This window comes from Triticum urartu, chromosome 5A (assembly GCF_056163025.1).
Source record: "Triticum urartu cultivar PI428250 chromosome 5A, HENAU_Tu73, whole genome shotgun sequence".
NCBI classification, from domain to species: Eukaryota; Viridiplantae; Streptophyta; class Magnoliopsida; order Poales; family Poaceae; genus Triticum; species Triticum urartu.
In genome coordinates, this window is record NC_141877.1 from 674,275,238 (window position 1) to 674,294,866 (window position 19,629).

General features: G+C 48.1%; 1 protein-coding gene and 2 pseudogenes across 1 annotated transcript; 1 reads left to right on the forward strand and 2 right to left on the reverse strand.

The window, feature by feature from the left end:
- Positions 1-311: 311 nt before the first annotated feature.
- Positions 312-4,988, forward strand: LOC147973980 (uncharacterized; annotated as a pseudogene).
- Positions 4,989-7,692: 2,704 nt separating this feature from the next.
- On the reverse strand, positions 7,693-8,551 carry LOC147973981 (uncharacterized; annotated as a pseudogene).
- Positions 8,552-13,344: 4,793 nt separating this feature from the next.
- LOC147973982 (uncharacterized) lies at positions 13,345-15,261 on the reverse strand. The gene is made up of 2 exons (XM_087522313.1): positions 14,496-15,261; positions 13,345-14,334 (listed from the first exon to the last, which is right to left on the reverse strand). Exons 1-2 carry the CDS (start codon positions 14,904-14,906, stop codon positions 13,651-13,653), a joined length of 1,095 nt encoding a protein of 364 aa, XP_087378439.1. The 5' UTR covers positions 14,907-15,261; the 3' UTR covers positions 13,345-13,650.
- Positions 15,262-19,629: the final 4,368 nt, after the last annotated feature.

Sequence of the window (19,629 nt, forward strand, 5' to 3'; positions counted from 1 at the left end):
AATCCGGCAGTGAACAGATAGATCGTGCTACAACTGTCAAGTCGGCCCCCACATACATTCACAACACCGAAACCGATGGTAGTTATCCCATCAACGATCATCTTTCATTTTGTAATCATTCATCGGTTATTTATACCAAATTCGATAATGTTGTAGGTGCATACCTAAGCAGAACCTTAGGTGATGGTGCTGTAGATGGCGACCTCATCGAAACCAGTGATCCGGTAACAATTGCGGATAATGGAGTTGACGAGCAGAGTCATGAGTCCAGAGCTCGGCGTAGGACAAGAGAGCGAGCTTGCAAGGGAAGTATGGCGGCGATGAAGTGTCAGGAGAAAATTGGCAAGCGAAAAATATGTACGCAACTGCCACGTGGTGAGAGGAATGCTCTGCTAGATCATCGTAATGAAAGGTTTGCAGGTAGGGTTAATACCCCAACCGTCAGGTCCATCTCCATACCGAAAATGAGCTCAACGGGACAACCTACCGTAGTTGAAGCACACAGTGCCTCAACATCATCTAGCACGCCGGAGTACACGATCAGAAGTGAAGGTAACACCCCCATCCTTACTCTCCTTGCGTCCCTTGAGACTGAACCCTCATTTGTGTTGTTTGGCACCTGGGCAGACGACATGGACGCTTACCTCAATGGTCTCATGAATGATGATGTCAATCCTGACGACCTCTTTGACGATGAATATTACCTGTTTGCTGGTGAAGGTATGTACAATCGCTTGAGCGTAATCCACATGTTGGGGGTATCACACTAATTGGAAACATTGTTTGCAGGCTCAAATGCTGATGACTTGGAGCACGATGAATTGGAAGACTCGGGTCACAAAAACTATGGATACCATGATCCATTTGACTATGTGTACTCAAACCTACCAGACAACACACACATCCTGAAGCACGCCGCAAACTGCGACCACTGCAAGGCCAAGAAGTTTGTCAACGAGGCCCCGGGATTCTGCTGTCGCAGTGGGAAGATCGAGTTGAAGCAACCGGAGCCCATCCCGGAGCTCATGAGGCTTTCGTCTAGCACTGATGCGGACGCTAGGCATTTTCGGGAGAACATACGGTTCTTCAACGGACACTTTTCCTTCACAACCCTCGGCGTCAGCCTCGATGAAACATACACAAACATGAAGTCTGGGGTGTACACGTTCCGGGCGCACGGCACCATCTACCACAACGTTCATTCCTTCGGGCCAACATCCCGTCCAGATCATCTACAGTTGTACTTCTACGACGACGACCCAGGCCTAACCCATCGCAAGGCTGCCACCGAGAAATTAGACCAGGATGTCGTCAGAAAGTTGGTGCACATACTCAGGGAAAACCCGTACTCTCAGCAGTTTAGGAGTTTGGGTGCGCACAGAGACAACCTCGACAATTACAAGATAGACCTCAACACTGACTAGAGACTAGACCAACGGAAGTATAATAGACCTCTGTCATCTGAGGTCGCTGCAATTTGGGTGGAGGGCACTGACCTAGCGAAGAGGTTCGATTGTAGGATTACACTTTGCGGGAACGACAACCAGAGGCACAGTATACATGTGACGGCTGGCTCTATGACCCGCTCTCTTACCCACTCTTCTACCCAAGGGGGGAGCTCGGTTGGCACCCGAAACTACCTAAACGTAATGTCCCTTGGCCGGTTGTGCAACAACCAAGAGATGGACGTGATGATGATGATGAGGAGGAGGATGCAGGTAAGCCTTATGCGTATTCTGTCATTTTGATGTATTGTGTAGTTCTCATATGAATTCTAACTTCCGCGCTACTCATCCATGTGCAGAGGGGAATAGCAGGTTATGCGTCTCCGTGAGAGACTACTACTGTTACATGCTGCAGACACGGCCTGGGATATTCAATCCCATACTCTGTGGAGCACGATTGCTACAGCAATGGGGGGTGGACATGTACATCAAGATTGAGAGTTGTAGGTTGAAATGGTACAGGAAGAACCAGACAAAGATCCGTGCCGACCTGTATAAAGGAGTTGTTGATGCAATTACATCCGGGAAGACCCGGGCAAGCGCTGTTGGAGTAAGGATAGTGCTCCCTGGAACGTACCCAGGTGGCGACCGCGACATGAAGCGGAGGCATATGGATGCCATGGCAATTGTCCATACGTACAGGAAGCCTGACATCTTCTTGACCATGACCTGCAACCCTAACTGGGAAGAGATAACGAATGAGTTGTTTCCTGGCCAGACAGCGCAAGATCGACCTGATCTTGTGGCTCGTGTGTTCCATGGCAAGCTAGAGGCTATGAAAGAGATCTTGTTCAAGAAGAATATCATAGGTGTTGTTGTCGCACATGTATACGTAGTCAAGTTCCAGAAGAGGGGCCTCCCCCACGCACACTTTTTGTTGATCATGGATTCTGCCTATAAGCTTGTCGTTCCGGAGCAGTACGACCGACTCATTTCTGCCGAGCTCCCAGACAAACAGAAGTATCCTAAACTCCACACCTTGGTGGTGAAACATATGATGCACGGACCATGCGGTGCTCTCAACCCCAAAAATGTGTGCATGCAACAGAACGAGTGCAAGTGCAGATACCCACGGCCGTTCAATGAAAACACGGCACAGGGCAAGGACTCATACCCAGTTTATCGTCGTCGAGATGATGGTCGGCAGGCTAAGGTCCGTGGTAAAATGTTGGACAACAGATGGGTTGTGCCGTATAACCCTTACCTTCTGCGGATGTTCAATTGCCACATCAACGTTGAGGTTTGCTCCAGCATAAAGGTCGTCAAATACCTTTACAAGTACATATACAAGGGCCATGATAGGGCTTCTTTTAGCATCGACCATCCCGACGCCGATGGTAACATTGATGAGGTCAAAAGATACGTAGACGCGAGGTGGGTTACTCCTCCAGAGGCGATGTGGAGGATATTTGGCTTCCCCTTGTGTGCAAATGACCCGCCTGTCCTACAGTTGCCTCTTCATCTCCCGAATATGCACAGGGTGGCCTTCAATGAGCAAGCTCACTTGACCAACGTAGTCACCTCTGAGAATGCTTCCAAATCCATGTTAACAGAGTATTTCAAAGCTAACCAAAACCACCCCTGGGCTAGGAACATATTGTACAAGGATTTTCCTGGAAGGTTCACATGGCAGAAGGGTAAGAAGTATTGGAAAGAGCGGGTGGAGCGTTATCAGATAGGTCGAATTGTGTCTGCCAATCCTGCCGAGGCAGAGCAATGGGCGATGCCATGTTCGCTCAGGAGGCTCTTCGCAACAATTTTGGTGCACTGTGAGCCAGGCGACGTGCGTGGTTTATGGGATAGGCACCTCGAGCCTATGTCTGATGACTATCGGCGATCACACACGTGCCCTATTGAGGTGGAACAGATGGTGTTGCTTGACATTAGGGGTATGTTGCAGTCCATGGGCAAAGACATAGCTGATTTCGCTCTTCCATGCATTGATGATGCGTTCGACCCAACCAAGGGCGAGGCCAGAGAAGTGATCGAGGAATCCAACATCGATTTTGACATCAACGACACTAAATTGGCATCATCGCTAAACTTCGAGCAGAGGGTTGCATACGACAAGATACTAGCTGCTGTTGATGGTGTTGATGGGGGTGTGTTCTTTGTTGATGGCCCGGGAGGTACAGGGAAGACCTTCCTGTACAGGGCGCTGCTCGCCAAGGTTCGAAGCGAGGGAAACATCGCTATCGCTACCGCGACGTCAAGCGTCGCGGCTTCTATCATGCCTGGAGGCAGGACTGCCCACTGTAGTTCAAGATCCCATTGAGTTGCGATGATGGCGCCTCCTGCACCTTCACGAAGCAGAGTGGTACCGCCAAGCTACTGAGGATGGCCTCATTGATACTATGGGACGAGGCCACCATGACTAAGCGACAGGCGGTCGAGGCACTGGACAGCAGCATGCGCGACATCATGGGAAGACGGGACCGACCCTTTGGAGGAAAAACTGTTGTGTTTGGTGGGGACTTCAGGCAGGTGCTTCCGGTCGTCAGGAGGGGGTCCCGGGGTCAGATAATTGATGCAACCCTCCGAAGTTCACATCTCTGGAAGGGTATGCGCCAGCTAAGGCTCGTCACCAACATGAGGGCTCATAATGACACCTGGTTTACGGATTACTTGCTAAGGGTAGGCAATGGCACTGAGGAAGTTGACGATCAAGGAAACATACGACTCCCTGAAGATATTTGTGTGCCATCTACAGGCGAGGGTGACGACCTAGAGAAGCTGATTGACCATGTGTTTCCGAGACTAGATGACAACATGTCCGATCCGAATTACATGACTTCACGCGCAATCCTCTCCACCACAAACGACAACGTCGACAAGATAAACATACGCATGGTAGAGCGTTTTCGGGGAGAACAAGTAATATACCATAGCTTTGACAGTGCAGAAGACGACCCATATGGCTACTACGCTCCCGAGTTCCTGAATGGGTTGACTCCCAACGGTCTGCCTCCGCATGCACTCAAACTGAAGCTCAACTGCCCTGTCATACTTCTGAGGAACATTGACCCGACTAATGGTCTGTGTAACGGGACGGGGCTTGTGGTCCGAGGTTTCGAGAGGAACGCCATCGATGCAGAAATCATGATCGGACAACATGCAGGTAGGAGGGTATTCCTTCCTCGAATACCCCTATGCCCGTCTGACAATGACATGTTTCCATTCAAGTTCAAGAGGAAGCAATTTACTGTAAGGCTTAGCTTTGCTATGACGATTAACAAGGCTCAAGGACAGACGATTCCGATTGTTGGCGTGTACCTACCTAATCCGGTGTTCTCTCATGGTCAACTCTATGTCGCGTTGTCTCGAACCACCGCGAAGAGGAACATAAAGATCCTCATTGAGAAGGAGAAGGAGAAGGATAATGGCAAGAAGCAAAGTGGTACATCAAAGAAGCGAAAAAGACCTTCCTTGTCCTTACAAACCTCGATGAAGAACATCGTCTATAAGGAAGTCCTTACAGGCTGAAGTCCGCACTTACGAAACCGGTGGGTTTTGAATATGACAATAGCATTTACTCTTATTCTACAGATAATTTGTTGCTCTGGAGCGCTTTTGTACAAATGTTTATCTTTGTTTCTTATTTGACTGCAATCTTTAATTAAACGTGCACGACCACTATCAGATTAAGAATGCCCAGCTTCAGTGGCGTTGCTACGGGCCAGTGCACTTCATCTTCAATTTTATCACGTTTTGCTCAGACTCTGAGGATTTAGAATATGCATCTATACAGTTTTGGCATCCAGTACACCTATGATTTGAACGTCTCGAGATGTAGGTATAGCCAATATGACCTGTTAGATAATAACATGATACGACCGCCCCCTGTTTTAAGTCTATATGTTTCAGTTTGGTTAGTATACACTAGACAGATTTAATTATTGTGGCATTTTTGTCTATCAATAATGTGTGTGCATGTTTTCCTTAAGGAAACAACATATAGTTGTCTTCATCACCGGGAACACACTTTAGGTGCAGATCATGATATTTCAGTTGGGCAGTTTTGACATGGTACTTTTTTTCAGTCAATATTTGTTTATTCTCTTGTTTATCTTAAGCAGCAGTACTTCTCTCTTCAAATGACACTACGACACCATATAGAAGTTGCATACAGTTCAGCCGTTACTAATGTGACTACCATTGAAAATGCCGTGTCAGACTCGAATCACATCCTAATAGTTGTTATAAAAAAACGTACTATTGCTTGCCCACACATTGAAGTACTACATTTTTTATTACCATGTATTTCTAAAAACTTTGCTACCATGCCGGTTTATTGCTAAACTCGTAAAGGTTTTCAAAATTAAAACTGTGGTTCCTAAACCCTGTTATGCTTTTGTTTGCAGCACAATATGGAGATGCACAGTTACCACTTACCAGTAAAAGTAGTTCCTGTTTTAATTTTGAGTGAACTGTTTGTTTTGGCCACGAGATACTTTTAAGTTTAAGGCATTAATTAGTTTTTCTTGAATAACTTGTGGGTGCATGCAGAAAACACATACTTCAGCATTTAATTGAAAAGGCTACTATTCTTAAATAGTAGTCTCTGTTGTTTCTCTTAAATAGAGAGCTCATAGAATGAATAAACAGAAGTGTAGATGTGATGAATAGAGTAGATAGAAGTACTGATCTTACAATTCTGTCACGTGAAGTGCATCATCGATTACGTGGCAGAAAACTCCTGTCCAATTAAAGTGAATGGATTTTCTCAAGGTCATCACGTCTGAATGCAAACAAAAATAAGAAGGAATGTCAGGATGTAGTTTGTTAATTGTAAACATAAATAATATGGTAGCAGCCGCTTCTTGTTTTGAAAATTGCAGTGCTCGGTTGACTGTATCAGATTAAGAATGCCCTTTCGACTAATCCAAAATTCGTGGCTGTAATTTCAAATTGCAGTGCTCGGTGACTATAGCCAAGAAGTAAAATTTCATATCGCCTAGCTAGCCTGATGCATAATGAGTCATTTGAAATGCAGATGATGAAGGCAAACAAGTATTCGTCTGTCAGTAAGTAATAATTCTGTTAAGAACAGAACTAAAGGCAAGAAGAGTGCATGTCAGAAAAAATTCAGATAACTGCAGGATAACGAAGCATGCATCTCTACTACGCCATATGTGCATAAAGTTCGGCAACCATTAAATCCCTAGCCGGAAACTAATGTGTGTACCTAAACTTACATGTGGTAGTTTACTTCGGCATCGACAGAAACTGGCCTTGATTTCAGGTAACTGAAACTTAGGATGCGCATTGAAACTTAGTATTCCCAATAGACTGCTCAGCTTCGATAGATGAAGGTTCTCCATCATTAGCCTTGTTCTCATCATCATATTTGGCTGATTCTTGCCTTTGATCTTGAACTATAGAAACCTGTAGTGTGGATATACTCAGTACATACTGACTGACAAGGTATCAGGAAAATAAAGGAGTAGAATACCAGAGTTTCAGAGGTAAATATTGACAGTAGTAGATTATATTATATGCTTATGAACAACTAACACTTGTAGGAATAACTAATACTAATTTAGTACTATGGAAAACACCACGGCTCAAAAAAAACAATTACCTAACTCGCAAACAAATAAAACAATCTACTATATATGAAGATCGATCCGACCATAAGGTCTCTGATTATGTTGGATATCCCTGTACTACCTCGATGATATATACTCCCTGTTTATAAGTATTAAAAAATACAGTAGTCAAATGTTTTATACTCCCATTCTGTCCCTCCCCTAAAAACTGAATCACAGGGATGTCATTGTTCTGCTCCAACAGAACAATTATTCCAATAGAACAATTATTCCAACAGACAAAACTAATCTAACAGAACTTGTAATCAGGATGTCACATTACATATGAATCAACTTACCATCATTTGTTCAGATGATGAAAAATATTTGTGAGTATAGGCCATGTTACAAGCAGAAGAAAGTAAACATGAAGAGCCTCACCAGCACGATTGCGCGCAAGTGCCGGCGGTAGAGACGATTGCAGGGGGAAGCTGGAGCTAGCAATGCCACACCGACGCCTCGTGGGCGACTTGTGGGACATGGAGCAGCAGAAGGCCGGCGTTGAATTTCTGTGCGGCAGCGGCGGCGGCTCACAGGATCCAAAACCGTCTTCCACGCCCATGGCTGTTGTCTCCGCGTCCGCCACGGCAGGCGTCTCCTCATGGCCAGCGCTGCTGCATCATTGGCCGGCTCTGCTTGCTGCTCGTGGACGTTGTGTGCTCCCCTGATGCCGCCGGAATGGAACCACCACTGCGGCGACGCCAGGATTGCAGGAGCCACCTCCCGGACCAAACCACCGTCGCGTACCAATGGTTGGAGAAGCACGTCGCGGATGAGAGCGTATCAGATGAGGGCTTCCTTGGTTCAGGGAAGACGGCGGCAGCAGGGATGAGGTCGAGGCGGAGCTCGAACTGGAAGGCAGTGGGCGTCGTAAATCCGAGCTCGGGGTGGGGAAGGTGGTGGCGGAGGGTGGGATGGGGCAGGGCCGGCGGCGTGCAAGCGCCAGAGCGTGGGCGGTACTTGGGTGCCGACGACCTCTAGTCGTCCAGCGGCGGCGAGCGGTGGACCACGACGCCCAGGCTGCATAGCAAGCAATCGAGAGGGGGGAGGTGGCGAGCGGCGGACCTCCAGCGGCGGACCACTACACCGGCGGGGCACCCTAATTCTTTTGAACGGATCGGGGAAGACAGGAGAGGCGCGAGTGGGAGGAGATGGGAGCGATTCCGTCGATCCACGACTCCCCAGCAAGCGCGGCTCGAGGATGGCGTAGCTCTCGGCGAGGCGGAGTTCCTGGTCTCCTCGGGGAGGAGGTGGTCCAGCTGTGGGCCACGGTGGGCGAGGTGGGTCGGCGGTTGTTGAGCTGCGCAAGTGGGCGGCGGTGGTTGCCTCCTTCGCAGAAGCGCGGGAGGGCGGCGGCAGCGGCGCCGGCGGCGTAGTTGGGAGACTCACGTGGTGGGCGGCGCGGTGGGGAGAGGAGGGGGAGAGACTGAGAGTGAGAGGGACATCGGCCAACGGCATCACAGCGGAGAGGGGGATAGAGTGAGTGGCTGGGAGGGGGAGAGAGTGGGTGGGGAGAGGTTTTTTTTTTAGCATCGGGTAGGGAGAGGTGGCCCTTTAACTCAGGCCGGACCGTGCCGTTGCGGGCCGGCCCATTTGGCCAGGTCTGGTTGTGAGGAGGAGAGGAGTCAGGGGAGGTCCGCATAAGGATTTCTAAAAAAAGGTCCGGATAAGATTGTAGGGTGAAGAAAATGCAATTGAAAATATATGTGTTAGTCTCACTTTTGTTTTTATTATATATTATAGATGTTTATATAATACAGTATAAAATATCATTATATTTTATATGTTTCACCTTTGTCCATCAGAGATAAACAGTGATGGACTCGAATGATGTTTCAAATATATCAACTGGCATATGCACTGATGTAACGATGACGGCCCGGACCGAAACACCACGAGAAGAGGTGCTACACATGTTAACGCAAAAGGTGCATTATTTTATATTATTGTTTTTCAGAATATATGAGACATAGATATGGATTTTGGAGATGCGCAAAAAGAACCTATTGACAATGGTTCCAAAGCGACGTCGCTGAAGGGGACCACCGGGTTTTTTACAATATAATGATATGAAAGCGGTGATATCTCATAAAAAACAAAAAAGATGTCAAATTAAATTCAATTATTATGCAATTATGACCGTGTTATATTGTCTCTACCTTGAAATTTTGCATGCATTATCTTTATATAACTTCATCAAACCATTTTATATAATTTCATTAAACTATTTCAAAAGCCCGTGGCAACGCACGGGCATTCTACTAGTGTTTTTTAGTTGGGAACACTGCGAGTCGACCAACAGATCTTTTTCAATGACCTGCCATATCACGGGCCATTGGATTCTACGTGGGGTAGTCGTATTCAGCTGACAGCTTTGCAACAAGAATGATGTTCACTGAGAAACTTTTGCAACAAAGGTATTGCTGCAGAAAATTTTCTACAACAGAGCTAATGTTGCAAAAACGCCCTCTTACTAAAGAAAGTTTTGCAATATCACTAATGTTCCAGAAATATTGCTTGCAATACGGAGGATATTGCAAGAAAAAGACCACCTTCGTCCGTCACGAGCTCCTATTGAACAATGCGAGGGGGTCGAAGCAGCGCCCGTCGCCACCGGTGAGCGTCGGACCTTCGACCAGGTCACCTCGCCGCCATCGCCCTGTCCAACGGGGTGGGTGCACCTCGCGTGGCCAACAGACGTGGTTGAGGCAAACGGCAAGCACCATGACGGCGAATGCACCCGACCCCCGGTCGCAACGGCGCATCACGGCGGCGACCGCACCGGACCCCAGGCCGCAGTGGCGCACCGCGGTGGGCGATGGAGACCCGTGTTCACGGCAAGCCAGGACCACCCCGTTGTGATGCTGCTGCAAAACCACATGTGGTTGGGGTTGTTTCTCAGGATGAAAGGATAAAGAAGACATCGAGGTGGTTGAGGTTCCGCGTGAGATCCAGATCCTGCAATAGACAAAGTGTTGTCGAGGGAGAGATTGCAACAGTTGCTCAGTTGCGAAACCTAAATTATGTACATAAGTTGCTCCTGAAACCATTTGATCAAAATAGATCCAATGGCCACGACAATGACAGACGCGCGTGTGTCATCAGCCAACTGATGGCAAGAGTTTCCCTTGTTATTTTATTTTTTGTTTCTCGTTTTCAGTTTCGTTTTTTCTTTGCTATTTTTCAACATTTTTCATTGGATTTTTTCTTTTCTTTACATTCTCTTTCTTTTCTTTGTTTTGCTTCTATTTTGTTTTGGAGTTTCACTCAGTTTTTCCATGCTTTTATTTTCTTTGTTACTTTCTCGATTTCTCTATTTTTTTCTCTTTTATATTTTCCCTTTGTTTTTCTTCGGTTTTCTTTCGTTCTCGTTTTCATCAATTTTCTTAGTTTTCCTTTGTTTGTTTCTCGGTTTTCACTCTTTCCATTTTTCTGCACTTGTTTCTTCTATTTTATTTTTTGGTTTTATTTTACTTTGGTTTGCTTTGTTTCGTTTTGGTTTTTATTGTTTTTTAGTTTTCCTTGTTTCTTTTATTTTCATTCTACATTTATCGTATACGTCAAGAACATTTTTCTAATACAGGTTTAACATTTTCCACACACAAGTATAATTTTTTTAATACATGGTCAATATTTTTTCTAAACACATTTTAAACATTTTTTCAAATGCTTAATTAAAATTTTTTAAATTAAAAAATTGAATACATGGTCAACCTTTTTTATACACATTTTTAAACATTTTGAAATGCTTGATTAACATTTTTTCGGATAAAAAACAATTAAATATATGGTCAATATTTTATTATACACATTTAACATTTTTCAAATCCTTAATTATCATATTTTTTAACTGCAAGATTAACATTTTTCAGTATATGGTCAACATTTTTCTATATACATTTAACAATTTTCAAATGTTTCATTAACATTTTCCAAATATGATTTAATATTTTTTGAATAAATACAAGTTTAAATTTTTAAATGGATGATCAACATTTTTTCTATACATATTTAACATTTTTCAAATGATTTATTAACATTTTTCAAATACTTGATTAACATTTATTTATAAATACATGATCAACTTTTTTCACACACCATGAATAAATTTTGTATACATGAGAAAACAAATCTCTATACACATTTACCATTTTTCAAATGCTTGGTTAACATTCTTTTTCAAATGTTTTATGTACTGTGTTTTCGGTAATACTTTTATTTAGAATATTTGGATGTATAAACGAAAATAAAAACACAAAATTAAAGAACGTGAAAGAAAAACAAAGTAACGAGTATGTAGCCTCCTGGGCAACTAGGGTGGCCCATCTGGCGCCCCCTGACGCGAGGCTTCCATATGTCTCATTATAAGCGAGACATAGGCACGCCCAAAAAATTGCTAAGGGAAACTAGGGCTGGGCGAGCATCGGAACGTGTATTGTGGCCTAGGGTCATTATCTTTTGTTTGCTGCCTTTCTATTTTATTGTTCGTGGAATCCTCTTTCCGTCACTTATTCGTTTATTCTCTTGCCTCTTCCACTTAGATTTTATATGTTGGAAAATCCATACATAATGTTTTGGTTTTGTTAGTACATTTGGAACTAAAAAACCCAAAGTTCCCCTATAAAGTTCGAACCAGATGTAATACAGTTTGTTAAACCATTGTGATTTTTAAAACTGAAGCTTAAAAAATCAGACATCACAATTTTGTAAGTTTCAAACATCACAAAAAAGTGTTTGTGTAGTAGAAACTGTTTGTCTAGTTCATAAAAAGAAGGGCATCATATTGTTGTAAACAAATTTACTTCCTCCTCTAGAAAACCAAATTTACTTCCGGAAACAGAAAAAAAAAGTGATGGTTAAGCTCTAAATGATAGTCTAGCTAGAACAAAATCCCTATTTATCATTCATTATGAACACTGAAGAACAAATAGCATCCATAAACAGAATATCCGAGGGATCGACCCATATATAGATGGTATGTGAAAATTCTCTTCACCTTCAGCTACACCCCTACCACCAATCCCCCATGTGCATGTTATTCCATGCTTCTGGGTTGTGGCGGATCAAGCAATTCACCACAAGGGATGCCAAATTTTTCAAAAACAAAAAAACAAAAAAAAATGTGTTTAACAGCAGAGGTATGCTAACATCTTTAAAAAAATGTGTTTAACAGCAGAGGTATGCTAACATCATTCAAATACTCACAAAAAAACAAGAAAACTCACGATTTTTCAAAAAAAATATGTAACATTTCCACATGGTGTTTAAATGTGAGTTGTCTTGTTTAACAGCAGAGGTATGCTAACATCTTTCAAAAAAATATCATGTACAAGCATCACACAAACACGTACAAAAATTATGTGCCCCATGTGCCACGGGCAAGGCAACGACCAAGTCAAGTAGTTTTGTGCTTGGGTTTGAGATCAACGCAGTGTGTTGCTACCCATGTGAAGGATCCACGATGCGGTGGTGTGATGAAAGAATTTTTTTTCCTAATAAAGGGCACTTTTATTAACTCCAAATGTAGCATGAAGCAGATACAAAGAAAGATGAGCAACATCCAGGCTCCGTACAGCTAAGATGCACACGAGCAAACATGGACATTCTGGCAAAATAAAAGTAAGAAAACGAGCATACATGCAACGATAAAGTCATATAGGATAGACACTATGCCTTCATCGACGGAGTTGGTGGACCGATCTGATGATGATGATGCCATCCATGTTGGATGAAATCTCTCTAGCCACCCGCTTTAACCTACTGCGCGTGGTCTTAAACATGGATTGGTTTGATCATAAATAATGAACCAACAATTCCAATTCCAATGCACAAGAACAGAAAATGATCACTTGTGGGAGGAAAAGAAAACAGAAAAATGATGAAACATGATAGAATGAAGGTAGTAGGAAGCAAGTGGAGGAGGAGCCATCACGTGAGGTGAGGTGAGGTGAGGGGGAACATAGCATTGTTCCCGGCCCGCCCGGCCTGACAAAAGTTGCAGCCCACCAACGAACCAACTCACGTGCTGACGCACCTCCCGCCTCACTCACTCGTCCTTTACCTTTCCGTTAAAAAAGCAAGCTCACTCGCTTGACCTACCACGTAGTACTCCTACTACCCAGTACTCACTCACTGATGACCACCACTGTACGATACACATGCAATACTGACTCTTCTCTTCACTCTGCGCCACTGACACCACAGTGGTCGACAGTGTGCGTGCAGAACGAAGCTCACGCAATCAGCTCACATTAAGCAGAAGATCAACATTTTCAACTTATTCCCGGGGTTTTTGAACAGATTTCCTTATTTATTTCCGACAAAAGAAAGATGATGAGACCCATATATAAACTACAGAAAGAAAGCAACGCGAAATAGTACACGGAAGAAAGCAAGGAAAAAGGAATTTGCATGCAAAATTAAGCAGATCGTCGTCGTGCCGCTAATGTGGATCATCCACATCCATATCCATCCATGGTCGGTCGATCGGTGACTCCAAGCTTGCTTGCTTACTAGTAGCTAGCTAGGCTGCTGGATCCGGCCGGCGATCGAGTCGGTCAGCACACGCCGTAGTCGCGGAACATGTGCTCCGCCGCGCCGCCGGAGCCGGAGGACGCCGACACGACGCCCCCGCCCACGCCGCCGCGGAGGTGGACCAGCTCGTTCTGCCGGCGCAGCTCCATCACCTTGCGGTGGGAGTTGGAGTGCTGCGTCAGCACGAACGTGGGGCTCGCCGCCGGGCGGTACTCCGGCACCAGCCGCCCCGACTTGTACCGCACCCCGCACGCGTTACACAGCGTCTTGGGCCCCAGCGGCCCCGTCCGCCACTGCGGCGTCTTCTCCGACGCGCAGTGCGTGCACCGACGCACCTCGCCGTTCTGGTCCCCTCCGCCCCCTAGCTCGGCTGCCCCAACCACGAGCCCGCTCTTCTTGACGCCACCGCCGCCGCCTGACCGCGCCGGCTTCGAGTCGGAGGACGACGAGGACGAGGACGGGGACGGCTGGCGCGGCGCCAGGGCGTGCCATGCGGCCGCGGCCGCGGAGGCCGCCCGCGACCTCTTGCTCCGCGCGCCGCGGCCAGGCGCGGCCGCCGACGCGGAATTCTCCTGCTTCACCACGACGCCCCCGTTCCTCGCGGCGGCCGCCATCGCCGCCTGCACGGCCGGCGGGTAGTTGGGGATGTCCGGGTAGGAGTCGTCCACGAAGTTGGACAGCCACTCCAGCTCCGCGGCTTCCTCAGTCTGCAGCACGTACACATCAAGCATTTAAGTAAGCTTTTATTACTAGCTGGCTAGCTAGATCTCAATCACCAATTTCTTCCGTTGCTTAATTCTCAGTTTCTCACACATTTCTTCAAGAATTAAGATCAACCACGCGATCGAATGTTGAAGTGAATAATTACCGGGACAGGCAGGTAAAACTCGTCGGCGAAGGAGAGGTTGAAGGACGACGGGTGGTGGTGCTGGTGGTCCGACGAGGAGGCCGCAGCAGCCGCAGGCGGAGCCGGCGCGTTGTCGCCGCCCTGGCCGGCGCCGCCATTATTCGCGCCGGAGAAGAAGTCGTGCGCGCCGAGGTGTGAGGAGAGGTCGAGCATCTCGTCGACGCGCATGGGGTCGGCGGTGCCGTCCCCGCCCGCGGCGCCCCCGTAGAAATGGTACTGGTGCGGGGGCTGGGAGTGGGTGTAGGCGGAGTGGTGGTGGTGGTGGTGGTGGTGGTGGTTCATGGGCGAGGCGGCAGCGGATGGCGGCGCGTGGTGGTAGTGCGAGCCCATGCCGAGCTCCATGCCCAAGGCTGCCTCCCACTCCGGCGCCATGCCTGCCAGCTTAATTATACTACCGGAACGTACTGGAACGTGCAGCGAGTGGAGTGGAGTGGCTAGCTAGCTAGTAGTAGCTCGCAGTAATGGCGGGGTGGCAGTACACTGAGCGAGAGTGAGAGTGTGAGAGTGGCTGTAGCTGCCGGCAGAGGCTAAGCTTGGCTTGGGGGCAAGCTAGGCTTGGCTCTGGGGAGCTCCAGTCGCGTCTCGCACCAGTAACAGGAAAGCCGCCGAAGCAAAACCATTAATATAGAGGAGGAAAGCAAGCCAAGCTAGCTAGCGCTAGGCGAGGTGAGGGTGAGAGGTGATGCATGATGAGCACATGAAAGGGGAACTGAGCTAGCCGGGGAGGTCCATGCCATGGTGGTAAATTATTACTACCACTGGCAGAGGAGTGAGGAAGCAGCTTGTGTCGTGGTGTAGACGTGTAGTGTGAGTGTGCAGGGCTAGCGCCAGCTGCATGGTAGAGTGAGCTAGGTGCAACCCAACACGAGGAACAGGGCCCATGCACTGCACTGCCCGTACTCAGAGGCTCACTCACTCATATGCATACCATATGCCATGCATATGCATGCACGCCCCACCGGCCACTCACGCCCATCACACAATCATTGAGTTGAGCCTCTCCCTGGATCAGTTAAATTAGCTACTTTCACCGTGCGTGCATGGTTTATTAGTGGTAATTCTCTGTACGTACGTAGCATGTGTTGATACATTTACTTAGGCACGGCACGGGCATATCGATCGATCACCCCCACCTTATCACCATCGTGTACACGGTGGGGCACCTGGCCGGTTTGTTGCAGCCGCGGGACACTCCAGTGACAAGCTGTAGTTTGTCAGACGCCAGCGTCTTCTTACCAAGGACGTGCGTGGGCCCACGCCCATTCACCACCATAACATAACGGTCCTGTCAATTTACGTACTCGCTCGGATGGAATAATGGAACCAAACCTCCTGCTCCTGGCCACATGATCTGCCAGCGTGCATCATGGCGTGATAAGGGAGTAACAAAGGTCGAGCGCGCATAGAGATGCTGACTCTTGTACTGAACCGGCATCGTGTCATGTCCACCATCAAGCTTCCACACCCGGTCGGGCGAATGAATTCATTCGCACACGTCCTAGCTGGGGAGGGTTGCAGCAAATCTCTTTGTAAAACTTGGCTCCAAGTCGAGTCACCGTTGAATTTTATTCGCTCCTTTCAATTGGAGTAGGCTAATTTGACAATAGCAGGCTTGACGACGGTGGCAGCGCGTACCCCCCCCCCCCCCCCCTCGCCGCCACCAGGGTGCGTTGCGGGGCAAATCTTCAGCAGCAAGGTCCGGGTTGAGGGCGGCCTGCTTGTGAAAGAGATGGAGGTTTGTTGCCGGATGAGGAAGGAGATACCTGCTCAAGTGGTGCTCTTCGTTAGGCGGTGCTTGACGGTGTCGTTGGTCATCGAGCGTTGCGATCTTCAACGGTGGCTCGGCCTGGCAATGTCATCGGAGAAGAGGGAGTCGGTGCATGGTCCTTAATATTAACGTCTGACCTGGAGTTGCCATGCACCGGCATGGGTGTTTTTTATTCAGTTTTTTTAGGGAGTATTCGAGTTTGGTTTGGGCGGCAAGGCGGCGGCGTTGTTCCAATGTGGGAATAATGTTTTCCCCGCTCTTTCCCTGCCCCGTTGGTGCGCTTATCGTCGGTGGAGGACATGTGGAGCCATCTCTCCGCTAGGTCTTCCAACATTGGGTCGGTTTGGGTTTCGGGTGGATATATCTATATTCGACCCGCTTTCATGGACTTTGAAGTTTTTACGGGCTCTTATCCGTGTTTTCTTCTCCGGGGTGGCCTCTCCTGGTTTGCAACGACGGCTTTCCTAGCCGCTGCTTCTACAAGCTCCTACGCTTACAAACATTTGCTCCGTCGAGATGAAGGCCCAGAGGGGGCATCGAGCTACGCTCATGGCACTTCGCCGATGAATGCAGAAGGAATAATACTTCGGCGCCCTCAAGAATTTTGAACGTAATTTTTTTTTCATATAGGTGTGTTTCTAAAGACATGCTACGATGCTTAATGTACTAGTACATGGATTAGCTAGGCCTTTTCGGAACAAAAGTAAAAGCACCTCGATCGATATCTCGAGGGTGAGTTAACAAAGTGGCAAGGGGAGCGATGGACGGAGCGAATCGGGCGGGGAGCAAGGCGTGCATGCATGCACGCACGCAGCACGAGCATCGAATCACGTGAGGCCGACGAGGATCCCGAGGCGGACGGGGGAATCGTCGCCGGCACGTGCCGCCTCGTGCCTGGCCCCCATGCACGTGACGCCACTGGCCTGCATGCGACTTTTTCTTACCACTCCACCACCACCATGGCCTGTTCGTTCCTTCATACAGTACTGTATGCGCCTAGCTTACTAGCTGTGCACCATCCTCCATGGTCGATGGCAGCCAAACTCAACTGGTCGTTAGTTTGGTCGATGGATGGATGGATCCGACGTGATCGTTGCACGATTCGCTCCCGATAAACAACTGCCGGTACGTACGTACAGTGGTAACAAGACTAGTTAATGAGAAGAAGATGAGAATAATCAAAAGACTCCAGAAATGCCAGCGGAGGTATAACATGCAACCTCTGCTCCGGTAGCCATATATAAACCTGCTGCTGCTGCAGCTGGTGCTTTCGCTCTGACACACGCACACCTCCCTTGCCGGCCGGGAGCGGTGGGTCGTCCCTGCTGCCAGTTGGAACCTCTCTCTCGATGAAGCGAAGCTATCCATCCAAACATCCATCCATCGAGCAGCTTCCTCTTTCCATGCAAGTAGGGCATCTCCCACGCCAGCCCTCAAAACGAACACCCGTATTTGTCCGTGGACTAGTCCGGACTTGTTCGCAGCATCCACAATTATATCTGGCCAAACCTTGGGCCGGGCCTAGCCAAGCCCGAGGCAAAAAACCAGGCCCGGGTCCGGCCATCGGGCCTGGTTTTTAGGCCTGGGCCTAGCCATCGGGCCTGGTTTTTAGGCCCAAGCCCGGCCCGAACACGTAAAAGCCCGGTGGGCCTTGGGCCGGGCGGCCTAGCCCGGCCCGGCCATCGGGCTCAAAATCTAGGCCCAAGCCCGGCCTGGGAGTAGCGTCGGGCCGGGCCGGGCTTCCCATGGCCAGGACTATCCACAATACAAGAAAATTATAACATAATTCATGTAAACACGATGGAACTCTTTCAAACGGGCATAAGTTTGGACATATAATTTACATAAACCACGGCATATGTTGTCGGTTCAATTAAAACCTAAAAAACCTAGATTAATTTCAAGCGGACGGTGACCTCGCACGCCAGGTCAGGCTGGCCGGCGGCACTTCCGTTGTCGCCCGTGCTGTCGTCTGAGCCAGAGTGCTACTTCCAGCGGCGCAAAGGGCTCACAGGCGCGACAGCCCTGGCCAACCGCCACCTGACGCTCGTGGAGGAGCCACTTTTGTTTCCTCCTGCACCGCGCGGAAGGCTGCCACGAGTAACGTCGGCCCTGGCCTGGGAGCCCTGCCCTTTCCCCTGCCTATGATGGCAGAGGTGTTGCCGAGTGACAGCTCCTCCCCAATCTTGGGAGCATCCCGTCGAGGATGCGCAGTCGTCACAGGGGGGTTTGTGTGGTGGTCAACGATCGCTCACGGGTCCAGGCCTCCGCTAGTCCAGGTTCCGCGAGGACCTAGGCTGGCGCCTTGTCGGATTTCATGAACACCGAGCAGAGATGTTTTTTTCAGTAGAGAGGGTGTTGGGGTGGGATAGGATGGTCAGACGCGTAGCGGAGGTCCGTACTTCGCAAACCTCCGCCAACTTTGCGTCTTGTTTGCGGGAATTCAGACACGTCCGCGAATGTATGCGGCACCGTCTTGGATGGTTAAAGTGATCCAAACGCGTCGGTCCAGACCGTTGCGGGCGTTTTGCAGCATGGCGTCGGAGATGCCCTTAGCTGTCTCATTTGTTTTGTTGTGTTGGTGTGGTGCCATTTGTGCCCTATGGTGCATTAATTACCGATGTTCCCATTTCTCTGTGGTTAGAAACAACTATTTCTAGTTCCATCACCATTGAACATATTAGAATCTGTTTGAGGCTGCAAGTACATGAAAATATGAGGAAATTCTCTTACATATACTCCCTCCGTTCCTAAATACTTGTCTTTCTAGTCATTTCAACAAGTGACTACATACGAAGCAAAATGAGTGAATCTACACTCTAAAATATGTCTACATACATCCGTATGTAGTAGTCATTTGAAATGTCTAGAAAGACAAATATTTAGAAACGGAGGGAGTATATGTCAAGACTATGGACAGTTGACATGGAAATACTAATATTATTTTTGAATGGATCCTGGCAGTAGCAGCAGCAGCAGTTACTGGATTGGCTTTTAAAAGCAACGGCGAGATGGGTAGATGGAGAGCAGCAGCAACCCGAAGCAAAGCAAGCGCTGTGCTGTGCTGTGCTACGGCTGGCCGTGGCCAGGCACGCAGTTACAGCCATCGATGGAGCTAGCAGCTAGTATAAGTAGTATATGTACTGTGCGTAGCTACCTAGGTAAACTACAAGGTGATAAGTGAAGGGAATGAAGGGTTGACGTCAAGGCCCGCCGGCCGGCCGGCAACGTGGAGTGTCGGTGAACGCTCGTGCCTTCCCTTCACTGGCTTCATGTTCATGCATGGGGACTCCCTCCCTCCCTCCCTCCTTTCCCTCCTTGGCGTTT

Bases quoted from the DNA above. Each gene is read 5' to 3' on its own strand.
- LOC147973982 (XM_087522313.1), bottom strand. From the start codon at position 14,906: ATGGCGCCGGAGTGGGAGGCAGCCTTGGGCATGGAGCTCGGCATGGGC. The intron at 14,335-14,495 runs GTAATTATTCAC...TACGTGCTGCAG, and splicing joins AGTTTTACCTGCCTGTCCCG to ACTGAGGAAGCCGCGGAGCT.